General features: G+C 40.3%; 1 protein-coding gene across 1 annotated transcript in view; it reads left to right on the plus strand.

Moving 5' to 3' along the window:
• fip1l1a (FIP1 like 1a (S. cerevisiae)) overlaps positions 1 to 15650 on the plus strand; it is a 51590-nt gene that overhangs the window by 24722 nt on the left and 11218 nt on the right. The window contains exons 11-13 of the mRNA XM_036581483.1: positions 536 to 562; positions 691 to 748; positions 10761 to 10810. Of these exons, the coding sequence (XP_036437376.1) occupies positions 536 to 562; positions 691 to 748; positions 10761 to 10810 (135 nt within the window). The remainder of the gene's footprint in view (positions 1 to 535; positions 563 to 690; positions 749 to 10760; positions 10811 to 15650) is intronic.

The following is a 15650-nucleotide window of genomic DNA, read 5'->3' on the forward strand; positions in this document are numbered from 1 at the left end:
TCAGTTGTTCCACCAATGGCTGATAGACACACGGCTCCCCACTTACAGGCAAATGTGAAAGTGAACATGCAACCAGGTGGGGGTGCAGGGGGTCTGGGGTGGTTTGCCGGGGGGCCACTGGGGGGTGGGCAAGCGATTGGCTCTTGATGGTGCCATTGCCCTGTCTCTCTCTCTTTGTGTCTCTGTCTCTCTCTCTGTCTCTCTCTCTATCTTTGTCAATCTGTCTCTCTCTCTTGCTGTCGCTTTGTCTGTTTCTGTCTTTGTCTCATTTTCCCACTGTCTTAATTCAGTTCTGCCTTTCTCTCCCTCTGGGTCAGATGAATGTATGAGTGCAGGCTCAGTGTAAAATGTGTCTTGATTGTATTTTTATTTTTTGTCATTGAGTGAAGGTCTTGATCTGTATAAGTGAAGCTTTGATTTGTTTTTTTTCCAGTGTCTGTTGATTCTGTCTGTTGTATGTGTGTATGTAGAGTTGTGAGATGTGGTTCAGATAGAACAGTACAAGTAATTCTGTGTGTTTGTGTCTTTATCACAGGACTGCCCATGACTGTGCCACCACCTGGTAAGGGTTTACATCACCAGCTTCTGGGACAGTATTAAATTCCAGTGTGATACACAATGATTACGTGTGTATATATATATATATATATATATACTTATGTATACGTGTGTGTGTGTGTGTGTGTTCAGGTTTCCCTGTTCCTCCCGGGGTGCCTTCTCCTCCCCCCATGTTAACTTCACTAGACAGGTACGTGAGAGTGTGTTTAGAAGATGAGGTGTGTGAGATGTACTGATTGTCTTTGTCTTTGTGTTTATTGTGTGTGTGTGTGTGTGTGTGTGTGTGTGTGTTCAGGTTTGAGTGGTACAGAAGCAGGACAAAGCGCAGACACAGCACAGACACTGAACAACAACACAGCCACTCACCTAGCAGCAGGAGCTCACACAGGCGAGAGAGAGAGAGAGAGAGAGAGAGAGAGAGAGATGATAGAAACAGAGAGAATAGAAGGAAAGGAAAAACAGACAGACAGACAGAGAGAGAGAAACAGAGAGAGAGACAAAAAGATAAACATAGAGAAAGAGTGTTTGAGAGATAGAGAGACAGACAGAGAAAAATAGAGTATGAGAAAGAGAGAAAACAAGAGATGGAAAGAGAGAGAGAGAGAAACTGAAAGACTGAGAGCAAGGCAACAAGAGAGAGATGAAGAGAATGTGAGAGAGAAAGACAGGCCGAGACAGAGAGACACAACAATAGAGGGTGAAAAAGCCAAATCGAGAGAGAGGAGAGTGACAGAGATGGATAGAGAGAAAGAAAGAAATAGAGACAAACAGAGAGACAGAAACAGACAGTGAGAGAGAGATGGAGAAAGTGTGAGAGACGGAGAGAGGGAGACATAAAGATGGAAAGAGTGTGAGATACAAATAGAGAAGAATACAAAGAGTGAGAGAGATGGAAAGAGTGTGTGTGTCTGAGTGAGAGAGAGAGAGAATATGTGTGTCTGAGTGAGAGAGTGTGTGTCTGAGTGAGAGAGAGAGAGACTGTATGTGTCTGAGTGAGAGAGACTGTATGTGTCTGAGTAAGAGAGAGAGAGAGGGAGGGAGGGAGGGAGAGAGAGTTTGAGCAGGGTTGATTTGGAGTGCTGATGTGAAAGTTACTGCATTTTCAGAGAGATTGTTTTGATGTGAACTCTGGAGTTCTGCTGGAGGGAGTGATAAGAAAAAGAAAGCCAGTGAGCGAGGGAGACTAAAAGAGAGAGAGAGAAGCAAGAAAAAAAGAAGGAATTACAAAGTAAGGATGACAGCAGATGACAGCTGTGTGTAATTCCCCCTGACAGCAGTGATTGATGTGATATACAGCAGTGATCGACAGCAATCATTGACCTTGTGGGACACTGAAACAAGGCTTGTGCTGCAGTAACATTTCTCACTGTCCCAGTCTTCTACTTTTCTGCCTCCACCCCACCCCCCCTCCTTTTTGCAGAGCTCAGAATATAGGCCAGTTGATGAAAGTTGAAGTCCTCTTTCAGAGACTGAGGATTTGAGACAAAGGCACTAAACTGCTTTCTGTCATAGTTAATCTGCTTTGAACTTCCTCATATCTGTACTCAGACACACCACACACATGCAGACACTGCTTAACCATTCAGTTTGATTCCACTGGAAACTCTTTGCAACAGCCTGGCAAATCTAACTTAGTAAAACAACTACTAATTATTCCTTTATTTTAGTTAGGCTATGTGATCGTTTTCTTGCAGTGTCTTCTGAAATATGTAGACAATTAAGAGATAACACAACAGGGGCATGTTTACCACTGTGTTGCATTACCTCTTCTTTTCAACAACACTCTGCTGTAGTTTTGAAGGTGTTTTCCCATTTTTGAGGATTTCTTGAGCATCTTGTAGGATTTAAGCTTCTTAACAGTTCGGGGTCTCCTTTGTCATCATTTTTGTTTCATAATGAGCCAAATGTTTTCAGTGGGTGACAGGACTGGACTGCAGGCAGGTCAGTTTAGCACCCGAACTCTTATTATGGAGTCTCAAATAAGCTAAAATAAGTGAATCTTTCCCTGAAAAGCACATTGTCTGGATGGCAGCATATGTTGCTCCAAAGCCTGTATATGTCATTCGACATTAATGGTGTCTTCACAGATGTACAAGTCACTCTTGCCATGTGCACTAATGCACCCCCACACTATCACAGATGCTGGGTTTCAAACTGTGTACTGATAACAAGCCAGATGGTTCCTCCTGGAGGATGCAGAGTCCATGATTTCCAAAAAGATTTTTAACAGGACACTTTTCCACTTCGCCTCAGTCCATCTTTAATGAGCTCGGGCCCAGAGAAGGAGGCGGCGTTTCTGGATCCTGTTTATATATGGTTTCTTCTCTGCATGGTAGAGTTTTAACTTGTATTTGTGGATGCAGTGATTTACTGTGTTCACAGACAGTGATTTTCAGAAGCGTTTCTGAGCCCATGCAGTGACTTCTACTTCAGAATCTTGTTTGTTTTTGATGCAGTGCCATCTGATCAGATCATGGACAGCCAATATTGGTTTTCAGCTTTGTCCCTTGCATATAGAGATTTCTCCAGATTCTCTAAATCTTTTAATGATATTATGTACTGTAGATGATGACATCCTAAAGGCTCTTTGCTATTTTAAGCTGAGAAATGGTGTTCTTGAATTGTTGCACTATTTGCCTGCGGAGTCTTTCACAGAGTGGTGAACCCCTCCTCATCTTTGCTTCTGAAAGTCTCAGCCTCTCTGAGATGCTCTTTTTATACCCAGTCATGGGTATATCCACCCATTTTCTGCATGTTTCTCCCACACTTTGCACAATTGTTTTAATCAAATATTCATGAATGATGCAAATTCTGCATTTTTCACTGCTCATGACCTTATAAACTGCACATATAGGCTCATAAGCTAATTTCATACATAACGTGCAGGCTGAATTAATCTGAAAGGGGATAGGACATCGGACCCCCATTGAGTTTTAAATCTAAGTCTGATGTTAAGAGTTCAGGGGCGCTTTCACTTTCCTACCTTGTTTGGTAAAGACCAATGGAACTTTTTATTTAGTTTGGTCCGTTTAGACAGGTGTGAACACTCCACCCTTACTCTGGTCTGCACTAAACAACTGAACTGTGCTCCATCAAAAACTGTGGGTCTCAGTTTGCTTCCAAGTGAACCATGATTCAGTTTGCCGCTGGTGGGAACACACTTTTGTGATTTGTGACGCTTTTTGACACGCTTTTCTCTTTTTCTAGCAGCACGTCAGCATAGTACTGAGTGTATAAACTGCCCAATTGACTCTAGATGGACACTCATATCGTCCTTGTAGGAAGAGCTGCTGCTAATAACGGCAGACAATCAGTAAAATAATAAGCATTGTATTTCATTCTGGCACATGGATCATTTTTGGTCAAGCATCAATGACTTCATTGCTAAAATTTAAACTGACCAACCACTCAGTCAGTTTCTTGGATTGTGAGCATCTCTGTTTTTATACAAAGCAGAGGCAGGATAATACATTTATATCAAGATTACATGTGAGGAATGGTCAGCTAGTGGAAGTTAGACATCATCATTCTTCGTCTCTAACGTGAAAGTAACAGAGCACTTGTATCCCAGTCAAATTGCTGACCAATCAGCGAACACCCACATGTTTAATTTGGTGCACTTTAATCATTGCAGGGTAAAACCAGCTGAACCAAATGCAAAGGATGCAATGTCTCAAAAACACAAACTGTGGTTCGGACTTCAGAACTAGATGTTCCTAAAAACGAACTAGATGTTTCTAAAACCATATGTGCATGGAATAAAAGTCTTTGGCGGTAGTAAACTGTTTACGATAGGCTGTTTGCTAGCGAGTTTGTCTCTTTTAGATGCTTTTCAAGGTGGGTGTTAGTTTAGCATGCACACGCATCTGGGTCTTGTTTTTCTGAGCTTGCAGGCGTCGCAGCTCATCTCTGCTGGTCTAAAACGAGGGTGCTAAAGGCCGTCCCTGACCCTGACGCTGTAAACCTACCCAAATATGGAAGGCCTACAACCAGACAGGTTGGCCATGTTTGCGACCTCAGTCTCCTGTTTATCAGCTTCCAGAACTCTCCATTCCTCCAACTTTCCCTGCTTTCATTCCCCCTCTTATTGCTTCTTTTCCTCCCTCATCCCCCGCAAGACAAACAGCCGAGTCTAGCCCCCCCCAACACACACTGCTATTAGACTTTCTCCCGCAAGCGAGAGACATCCTCTCTTAGCTGATGATCTTACTTAGACTTGTTTACTGGGCTGCTGTCAACACTCAACAAGATGTGGTCAGGAGTCCTCGCATCTTTCATAATGATACGATGCCGTCTTTGAACTGCTTGGGCTGGGACACCTTTTAAATGGCTTTTATTTATACAGTGCAGATTTCCACTTATGAATAATGACTAATCATCATCATCATCCTCATCCTCATCATCTACCTCTTATACATTTTCCCTTGCACTCCTTTTATGGGCATAGACAAATATTGATCAATTTACATGTAATTTAGCTTTAAAAATCTATAAGTGGTTGATTCTGTTGATTGTAACTGGGCAGTACTGTGCAAGCAGAACATTAGTGCAATAGTCAAAGTTGATGTGCTCCAAAGTTGATATGCTGCCACAGGGTGATTTTCTATGTTTGTGTGAGTGTCAACCACATCTGGAACGATTCTCCGGTTTTATCTCTATTTTATAAATCTCTGTATCTCCTTTCTGCCTCTTTTCTCCTCCTTGTCTCCGTGGTCCCTTCTTTTCTCCATTTCCGGCTCTCTGAATTAACTCACCTCTCTCCTTCTTTCGTTTAAAGAATGGTTCTTCTCACGTCTGCCGCACTCTGCCAAGTCCAAACATCCTCTGTGGAGTTTCCGTTAGGCCGAGCCCTGCCAACCGACGGCTGTATAATTTATGAATCACTTCCTCTCCTAGCATGGCTTCAAAAAAAAAAATCTCTTTCTGTTTCTTCCCTTTTTTCCTCATTCTGTCTTAGATTCGCAGATGCACCCACACAAACACTTGCAGATGCACACTGCAGGCTGAGAGTGTTTGTTATAAATTGGGATGGTCTTAAGAGAGAGCCTTGAGGAACTCCTGAAGTGGGAGACACGGGAGTGTGTGGTGTGTAGTGTGTAGTGGACCATTGGGATCCCTGGGTACTTGTGAAAGGAGAGAACCCCTTCAGAACCCCATCATTAATATCTCCAATTGATTTCCTTATGCTAATGCTGTTTTCCCAAACTCAACACAGCCCAAACATCTGAAGAAAGAGTTATTACTCTCAGAGTACTGGGAGAAAGGTAGGCCTTATTGCTTTGTGAATTTGAATACCCAGAATTGTCATCAACTTGATTTGTTTTAGCAGCAGAAATTGGTGAATTTGGTGGCTTGAGATCTGACATCTAAAATCCATTATGGCTCAGTTGCCCAAGAGAAAACCAATGAAAGATCTAGTGCAATCAGTGGCTGGTTTGTTGATAAGTTTACTTTAAGCTAAGTTAAATTGATCGGACGCTGCTATAGCTGGAAATGGCAAAGCACAGAGACGCAAAGCTATGGGTTATAGAGCATGTCTTTAGGGTTTATGCATTGTGTGGGCAGTGCTGTGGGAGCTGTGCAGTGATTAGCTGCTTTAACGAGGCTAGCGCTAATGAAGGCTAGCCTCGGGGGGTGAGAAAAGACTCTAGCTGCCAACTCCACTAACATCGATTATCATCAGTGAGGACTCTCCTTTCTTCTCTTTACTTTCTTCTGTCTTTTCCCTTACGTATTCCATAGAAAGAGAGGGTGAGGGTCCATATTACAGAAACATCTTAACTCCGACATCTTATCTTAGCTGTTTAGTCACTTCAACTTCAGTTAAGACTGAATTTAGGACGGCAGCCATTAGCTCTTCAGTTTATAATCTTCTCCCAACTCCAGATAAGAAAACAGTATTACAGAAACAGCCTAACCAGGCAAAATTTCCTAAATTCTGTTCTAACTTTAAGACAATCCAAGTGGTGTCCGTCAACTTCAGCTTCTGTTTTAACCGTCCATTTCTATTGTTGTTAGGCAACTGTTATAGGCAGCATAGTTCACTACTAGCATAATGCCACATTTATTTATTACTGCGAAGGGGTGTTTTCACTTATGAGATGTTTTCTTTTACAACTCTTCATTTTAACAATCCCAGACGCTGCAGACACAATCTTCACCGTCTCCTCTTATTAATTTCTTGTCTTAACGTTGATGTAAACTCGAGACAGAGTTGAACGTGTAGCTGTTTATTAGGAGGAATGACATTAGTGCAGTCAGCTTAAGTGTTTAGGAAATGGAAACTGAAACCGGGGAGCAGCAACACTGATAAACAGCAGGGGACAATCTCATAATATTCCAAGTCTCCAATTTATTGTTTATTATTTTTGTTTTGACCTTTTTACATTGGTAACAGTAGCATTTATTATTTTGATTACGTGTTCATGTTTCAGCTGTGTGCGGATTTTTGGTTACTTGGTAACAGACATGACAGGTGATTGTTGACTTCGATGGAGTAGGTTAAGATTTCTTAACTTGAAATAAGACAAAATTCTAAATTACGATAAATTTTGCTTCTCTAATATAAATTTGTGAAAAATCTTATCTTGACCTGTCAGATCTTAAGACAAAAAGATAGGACTTTAATGTAATACTGCCCCAAATGTACATACGTATATGCCATGTCTGCAGTACTTGCTCGTAATGTGTTTGACATTAATGCTTAGTTTACTAAACTCGTAGCTAAAATTGTAAAAAGAACCACAGATTAATTATGCTGTGCTTATGAATTTGGGAAACAACAACAATCAAAACCAACATCAGCAGTCACTAGGAAAACTCTGTCTGAGGTGCGAGTTAAAATACTGTAATAATCCATATTCTTTCAGCACATCTTTGAGGCCTGTGCCTTCGCTAGCTGACATGACTGCTACCATTGTTAACGGAAGTCTCCCAACGATACGCCTTTCAGATGCTCCAGCTAATTTACACCTGGTTTTAAGTGGCCAAGAAAATTCAACTTAAAAGTGGACACTGAAACTTTAGTGCGGAAGTCAGAAACCACCCTTCATTTATTTAGTTTTAAGGCAAAATGAACATTAAGTACAATTTATTCCTTTTTTAGTATCATAAATAAAGCAGAAAACATACTTTCAACAGAGATTAACACAAAACCTAAATTTATGTCTTTTTTTAGCATTTAGTTTGTCCACCTTTAGCCTTTATTACAGCTTCCAATCTTTTTGCTAGACTGATTTCACTTCTTCAAAAAAATCTGCAGCAACATTTTTCACACCTACAAAGTTCAGTCTTAGAAGTTGGTTGCATTTTCTGCTTCTCACAATCCAAGTAATCATAAACTCATTCAGTGATGTTGAGGTCTGGAGTGGTCAGTTCATTGTTCTGAGATTACCAACAGCTTCTTTGTTTGATTTGCAATTTTTTTCTTTCTGTCTATTTCTTTTTCTCAGTAATGGCTTCTTGACAGCTACACATCCTTTCAGACCCATAGTGTTGTATTCTTACCGTGAAAAGATGGACAGAAACCGGATCTTTCCATGTGTTCTCCTCTCTTAAAGATGAAAGCTTTAAATGCCGCTTATCTGATGGAGGCAGTTTTGGTGGTCTACAGTTGTCAGGAGCCCCATTATCTCTGTATCTTTTAATAATTGTTTGAACTCCAGTTTTAGCTGTTCACTTATTCACCTTTTGTCTTTCTCCATCCTTATGCAAGTGGATTATCTTGGAATCTCCTCAAAATATTTCCTGAAAAATGAATAACTAACTTAATGTCTGTTTAAACTGGAAATGAACCCCTTAAAATCCCAGACTTATTACATACAAAGGCTTATTAATAAATAACTACAGGGACTTCAATGCGAACAGCTTGAACTCTTCATAGATGATAGAAGTGTATAATAAAACATCCGGCCCGCCTCCAGACCTGGGTCATTTAATAGGTTAAATAAATGAAGGCTGGTCTCTATGACCTTTGCACAGTCCTGTATGTAATTAACCGCACTTCCAGAATCATTTCTGCACCCATATTTTGCACCGTCCTCCCCGAAATGCATATCTATAATGAACAGAAATTCAATTCAACCTTTCTTTGTGCAACCAAACTTCTTGTTTAGACTCATATGCCAGTTTTGTACATAACATGCATGCTTTTTCGGACAGAATGCATCCTGTCAGCGCCTGAAACCTGGGGCGAAAACCTTAGTACATCTGGCCCTGAGAGTGCAGCACTAGAGGGTGAGCGAGAGGGAGATTAGGGAGCTGGCTGACTTTGAAAGGAGGAGGAGAGCGAGCGAGGAGATACAGGAGGAAAGAGGAATGGAGGGATGGAAGGAAACAGCACAGCAGCATCCCTTCCAGGCTTATTTATAGAAGCAGAGCATTTGGAGTCTGAACTAACACCTGTCCACAAGGAGTCCTCTTGGACGCGCTCTCATAAACACACACACACACACACACACACACACACACGCACACATCCCTTTCACCTTTCACCCCTAGGGGAAGCTTTCAATCGGGAGCAGGGCGGCACGCCAGAGACTGTGGACAGGCAGCGTTTTCACTGCCAATATCCGTAATAACTTTATCTCTCGCACACATACACACACAAACGTAAACCTGCCAGGTTACCGGGCGCACATTGCGCCTTGACCGAGCGCCAGTCACATCAAAAGATGGGAAAACTGAGAGCCAAAACTGAGACGAAGCTTTTGATCATTGAGAAAACAGATTTGAAAAAAAGCCCACTGCTTTATTCTTTTTCCCTCCCTTGTTCTCTTCCCACTTTCCTGAACATTTATTCCCTCTCTTTATCCTTCGTTAAATGTAATGGTCTCCGTGTGTTATGCTGGCTTACAGGTAGACCGGCGTATGCAGGCCAACTCCAAATGACTTTTTTCCTGTAAATGGCTGCTTTTATATTTTTTTTATGCTTCAAAAAATGTTGTTTACTATCTTTCAGTTTGGTCAGAGTTGGCTTAATTTAGGCAGAAAATAAGTCTCTTCTGAGCCCCGCTAGGTCAAAGATTAATGCGGGAACAAATGCAATTGAATATGCTGAGGTGCACATTTGTGCATATTTATGTCTGCTAACTTAAAGCATATACCATAATGGGAATAAGTATTCAGACCCTTTTGTTTGTGTTTTTTTGTTTTTTAATATACTTTGAGTGCATATATCCTCTTCAAATTTACGAACATAATGCGTTTTGACTTTGTACCAATAAATATGAGCAAAAAAGTATACATTTATAAGCATAAACAAAGATATGTTTAAATAACTAAAGTGATAGTGAAAGAAGCAGACACTACTGTAAAAAAAAAAATATATATATATATATATATAGGTAAAAGCTACACCGAAACAAATTAAGTGCTGGATGTTAATTCTGGAAAAAAATGTTCTTGTTCAAAGTGCACCTAACGTCATTGTAAATAACATTGCTGTTTGTTGGGAAGATTTCATGCAACAGGTGGCAATCATGGTGAAGGTGAAGGAGCTTCCTAAAGTTCTCAGGGACAACATTATTAAGCAACACTTGAATGGAAAAAGCTACAGAACCATAGAAAAGACCATAAACATCATCCTCAGACAATCCTATGATCCTAACACCGTATCCACAGTGAAGTAAGGAGGTGGGACCATCATGAGATACATATGCTGCATCTCTGCAAATAGTGCGGGGGGCACATCAGGGAAGGAAACATGAATGAAGACGATGGGCACTTCAACAAGACAATGATACAGAGCCGAGTAAATAGCCAATCTCCAGACTTGAATCCTGTTGAAGATGTATGGGGGGTTGTGAGTCCATCAGCAGGACCCTTGTAACCTTTTTGAAGTGGAAATTGAAGACAGTTTGCAAAGAGTAATGAGCCAAAATTGAACTGCAATGCTGCAAAATGCTAATCACTTCTTACTGTAGATGTCTGGAAGCTGTAATTTCCAGCAGTGGCTTTGAAACAATGTACTTTTGCTATTAATTTGTGGTGTCTTACTTTTTCCCTGTCAGTTCTATGAAATACATATGTTTTTCTTCATATTTATAAGTCAAAAGACATTATGTGGGTAAATATGAAGTGGATATATGCACTGGGAATACTTTAAATAACAAAACACATTCTGAATACTTGTTTCTCGTTACTGTAATTTGATGTTATTGCTCACTGATTACTCATATTTTATATTGTCTCTACTTTTGCAGTGCTCGTTCAAGAGGAAGCCATTCTGCCCCGTTGTACCCCTTTTCTGCAGGTATGCTGCATCAAAACATATCACACCATACACTATTATACACTAATTTTACTTGCTTCTATGTACTTGCTGTCACTGTTACATACACTGACCGGACACTTTATTAGAAACATCATTCTAATACTGGGTAGGACAGCCTGGATTCTGGATTCTAATCTGTGGCATGGATTCAACAGGGTGCAGGAAACATGCCTTAGAGATTCTAGTCCATGTAGACATGATTGCATCACTTAATTGCTGCAGATTTGTTGGCTGCGCAGTCACTCATTCTACCACATCCCACAGTGCTCTGTTGGATTCAGATCTGGTGATGGGGGATGCTCAATTGATATTAGGGGCCCAATGTGTGCCAAGAAAACACCATTACACAACCACCACCAGCTTGAACTGTTGACACAAGGCAGGTTGGCTTCATGGATTCTTGTTTGTTGTGTGGGAAATTGCAGAAGACTAGCAGTTTCTGAAGTACTCAAATCAAAGTCAGTCATGTAGATCACATTTTGTCCCATTATAATAAGAACAGTTACTGAAGCTACAGTCAGGTACAATCAGGTCACATTGAAAATCAGATTTTTTTTTTTTTTCATTGAAACTTGGAAATGAACAACAGAACATTTTAGACTTTTGAAACTATTCTGCAAGTTTACTACATATGCTTTGGGCATGCCCAAGATTATATCACTTTTGGAAATCATTTTTTTTATATTCTCTCTAAAATTCTGGAAGAACCAATAAGCTACTGTTCTTATTATAAATGCAACATATTGGCCTTTTGTACTTTGCTGGCCAGGCGATTAATACTGCTTAGGTGGAAGGATCTTCCCCCTAATTATTCTCAGTGGATCAAAGAGGTTATGCGATAGAGATGCAAAGAGAAGATGAGATGCTCTCTTCAAGGATCTGTACAGACATTTTGTAGGATTTGGCAGCCCTTTCTGACATATGTGGATAAAGTGGAAGGCGAAAATTTAACTCCATAATATGTATTTATTTTAAGTTGCAAAACCTCAGTTTTTATATAATGTTGGTATTTGTACAGCTTTGTCTTAGCAATGTACGTCTGGAGGGGGGATGGGATGGGTGGGTTTGGGGGTATTAGGCTGTTTGTCTTTTGTATATTGTGAAATCTGTAATGCAAAGACCTTTATAATAAAAAAAAGATAAGTTATGAAAAGTAAAATGAAGGAGAAATTCAAGATTCTGCACTATTTCTAGTTTATTACTCAAACTTAAGCAAAATTGTCATATTGAACACGTTAAGACCTTTGTAAAAAAGGTCATTTTTTAGTCTCGTCTCTTCCATTGAAGCTCATGTTCAGACAGCTCTCAGAAGGATTTGATCAGAAGACGCTTTTGCGAAAACTTGTGGAGTCCATGCCAGCTCGAGTGCACACTGTCTTTAATACAAACAAAGGATCCATCAAAGTCTAAGAAATTCTAAAATTCATGTTAAAATTTCAAAGAATCTACTTTTCAAAAACATTTCAAGCTCTTATCCTGATAGTCGAAATTATAATGAAAATCTTTGTATTAAATTAATAAGGAATACAAAAAAGAGAAGATTTTTCCCTTGTGGTCTCAGGCTTTGGTCCCCACTGTACATTAAGTATGCATAAAATATTAAATGGAAGTAAATTAAAGCTTAATTAAATTAATTAATCCAAGGCTAACACAAAACTGTGGCTATTTCTGCTGTTTAATCTGCTTCTCTTCGTTAATCATATGATCTGTTGCATTTATTTGACATGTAAAGATCTTGACATGTTTTTCCTGTTGACACTTTTCATTCTGGCCAACGTGCACATGTAACTCCTCAGATGGCAGATTTAAATGACTATAAGGCTCCTTCGCCAACTGAGAACAGACCTCCAGCCAGATGCTCGGTTCGATAGGGTTAAGAAGTTAAGAGCAGAGTCTCAATTATCCTCCATTACATTATCAATAGATAATAATCTGAGTCAGAGCCCAGTGATCACTGAGGTCACATCCATAAAGCTCTAGCCTCCAGCCCTGCAGTGATGGTTGGGAAATTAAGAAGTATTGCTGATGGAACTGTTAGCGTTTTTGTTGGCTGTGCGTGTGTGTGGGAAAGCAAATGTGTAAACAATAGTGTGTGAGTTCAAGTCTGTGTCTCAGGAATCTTTTCCTGGTGAAATTTCCTAAAGTCTAGCGAATGGTGGGAAAATATTGAATTTGGATCGCTGTAATTGGAGCATCACACATCCTGAGCTGCCAGTCAAAGCTGCTCAGAAACACAGCTGTTATTTACGCCACACATACATACGCGCGTTTGTCTGACCGACACAGTGGCAGTGGTTTACTAAGCATATACAGTATTGTGCGAAAATCGGAGACCATCCTTCATTCATTTAATTTTCAGTCATAATGGCCATTAAGTACGAATCGTCCTTTTTGCATCATCAAGAAGAAAAAGCAGAAAACAGATATAATTCACACTTATACAGAAGCCTCAACGACTAAATAGAATTTCATTTTTTTCAGATTTGCTTTCAGTTTTTTGAAGAAATCAGGAAATTTTCACACTTCCAGAGTTCAGTCTTAGAAGTTGGCTGCATAATCTGTTTCTTATGATCTAAGCCCCATGTGTCAAACACAAGGCCTGTGGGCCTGATCCTATCCAGCCCACAAAAGTGTTTTCATTTTCTGTTAGTATTAGCCGTTTCACAATGAGCATAGTTCAAGCAAAATATCCTGGGGACATTTAAATTTTGAATATTTCATAGTTCATACAATAATTCATGTAATATTTCTTTTTCTTTTTTTGTCCCCATTTTCCTCCCCAATTTACTTGTTTCCAATTCCACCCACTAGCTATGACTCCCCCCATCACACAATACCACCAGCGCTAGCACAGGCTTCCTCCGAGAACTCCATCCTACTCACCCCGAGAGCGAGGCCAGTTGTGCTCTCTTGGACTCCCAGCCACAGATGACTGTAGCATCACCAGGGATTGAAATCACAATCTCCTGATGATAAAGCCAACGTTTAGACAATTCATGAAATATTTCAAGGTCTGCTACAAGTGCCTGTTTTTTCCTCCTGAAGTTTTTGCGTATTTTGAGTAAACAATGACCAGTTGTAGCACAACATTGATTAAAACTAAAATAAAACCACTGTTCGCCTGGCCCGAGGATTTGTTGAGATTTTTTTAATATAGCGTTTGAGTTTGACACCCCTGATCTAAGCAATCCCAAGCACATTAAGTAATGTTAAGCCCTGGGCTCTGGAGTGGTCAGTCCATTGGGCCTCATTTACCAGCCGTTTTCAAGAAGAAATCTTTTCTTAAAACACACTTCTGCAGTTTTCTTGAAGACCTTGAAATTAACCTGTGTTTTCTTATTTGGGATTTGTTCTTGGGTAGGAACAGAATCTACACACACTCAAGAACACAAAGTAGTGAACAATTCTGCGGTTTAAGAACACATCATGATTCTGACACAGGCCTTTTCGTAGGACCTTTCCCAAGAAAACATTTAAGAAGAAACATAGGAAGATATTGGTGAACGAGTCCTGCTGTTCTGAGAACACCAGCAGCTTCTTTGTTTGATTTTCAGATTTTCTTCTCTTTTATCTCTTTCCTTTTCTCAGTAAGAGCATCTTGACAGCTACACATCCTTTCAGACTCCCAGTGTTGAGTTATCTTGTCACAGTGGAACGAGGGACAGAAACACCTGTTTGATTTTCTCCTCTCTCGCAAAGATGAAAGCCCTTTAGTGTTTATCTGTTATTGACGGTTTTGGTGGTCTGCCAGGTCTTGCACAGTTGTAAGGAGTCCTATTTGACTTTCTCCTTCCTTACGCAAGTGGATTATCTTTTATCTAATCTCCTCAGAAATATGTCCTGTGAGATGAATAACCTAATGGGCGTTTTGACTGGGAGTGAAATAAATGAAGGGTGGTCTCTGAGTTCTGCTCAGTACTGTAGATGATATCCACCACATCATTACTGTACACACACACAGAGTAAAGCTGAGGAGAGTTGCTATTCCAGTCACTGAGAGTAGAACTGCACTGCAAGCATTTCCCCAGCACACGTCATTACTGTACGCAGAGGTTAACAAGGACACACACACACACACACACACACACACACACACACACACACACACACACACACACACAGACAAATGAGAATGCCATTCAGTGTGCAGTAGCCCCATTAACCTCTACTTGTAGTGGTGATGGCAAAGCTTATTCGTTCACTGTGTTTGCTGGAGAAGTCTCAGTAAGCTTTCATGGTCTGCTCTGATTTAGTGAGTGTGTGGAGCGTGCATGCATGCACTCGTCTCTCCACCTGTCCCAGATACTCAGTTTGAATGATTTACAATAACACACAAATCACAGCTGTAGTCCATAGGTGAGCTTTGACCAGGCCTTGTTGATTTCTGAAATTTCCTTCTCAGTCAGGGGAAGTGTTTGGATAATGATCGCAGATGTAGTTTATTGTGAAACATTGACCCTCCTCATCGAGCTCAGCCTGCCTCACTTCAAACAACCCTGTGGAAATTCATTTCTGACTCATTGTAATTTCCAGCAATTGAGCTCAATCTGAACATCAATCACGGTTGTACTAAAAACTTGAGAAGGTAGCATGTGTTTTTAGGTCTTACCATCTGAGATATTTTAGACAGAACAGCAACACTAATTTTGTAAAGATTTACATGATGTTTTTTTCTAGAGAGAATAGGTAGTGATAGGCACATTAGCATAGAACACAAGGGTTTGACTGCAACTCTACAGTAATAGTGTAAAATCAGTAAATTAGTAAATCCAGGATCTTTTTGCTGGTAATGTGCCACGCTTCTACAGGCAAATGTTGG

Source organism: Colossoma macropomum, unplaced genomic scaffold (assembly GCF_904425465.1).
Source record: "Colossoma macropomum unplaced genomic scaffold, Colossoma_macropomum, whole genome shotgun sequence".
NCBI lineage: Eukaryota > Metazoa > Chordata > Actinopteri > Characiformes > Serrasalmidae > Colossoma > Colossoma macropomum.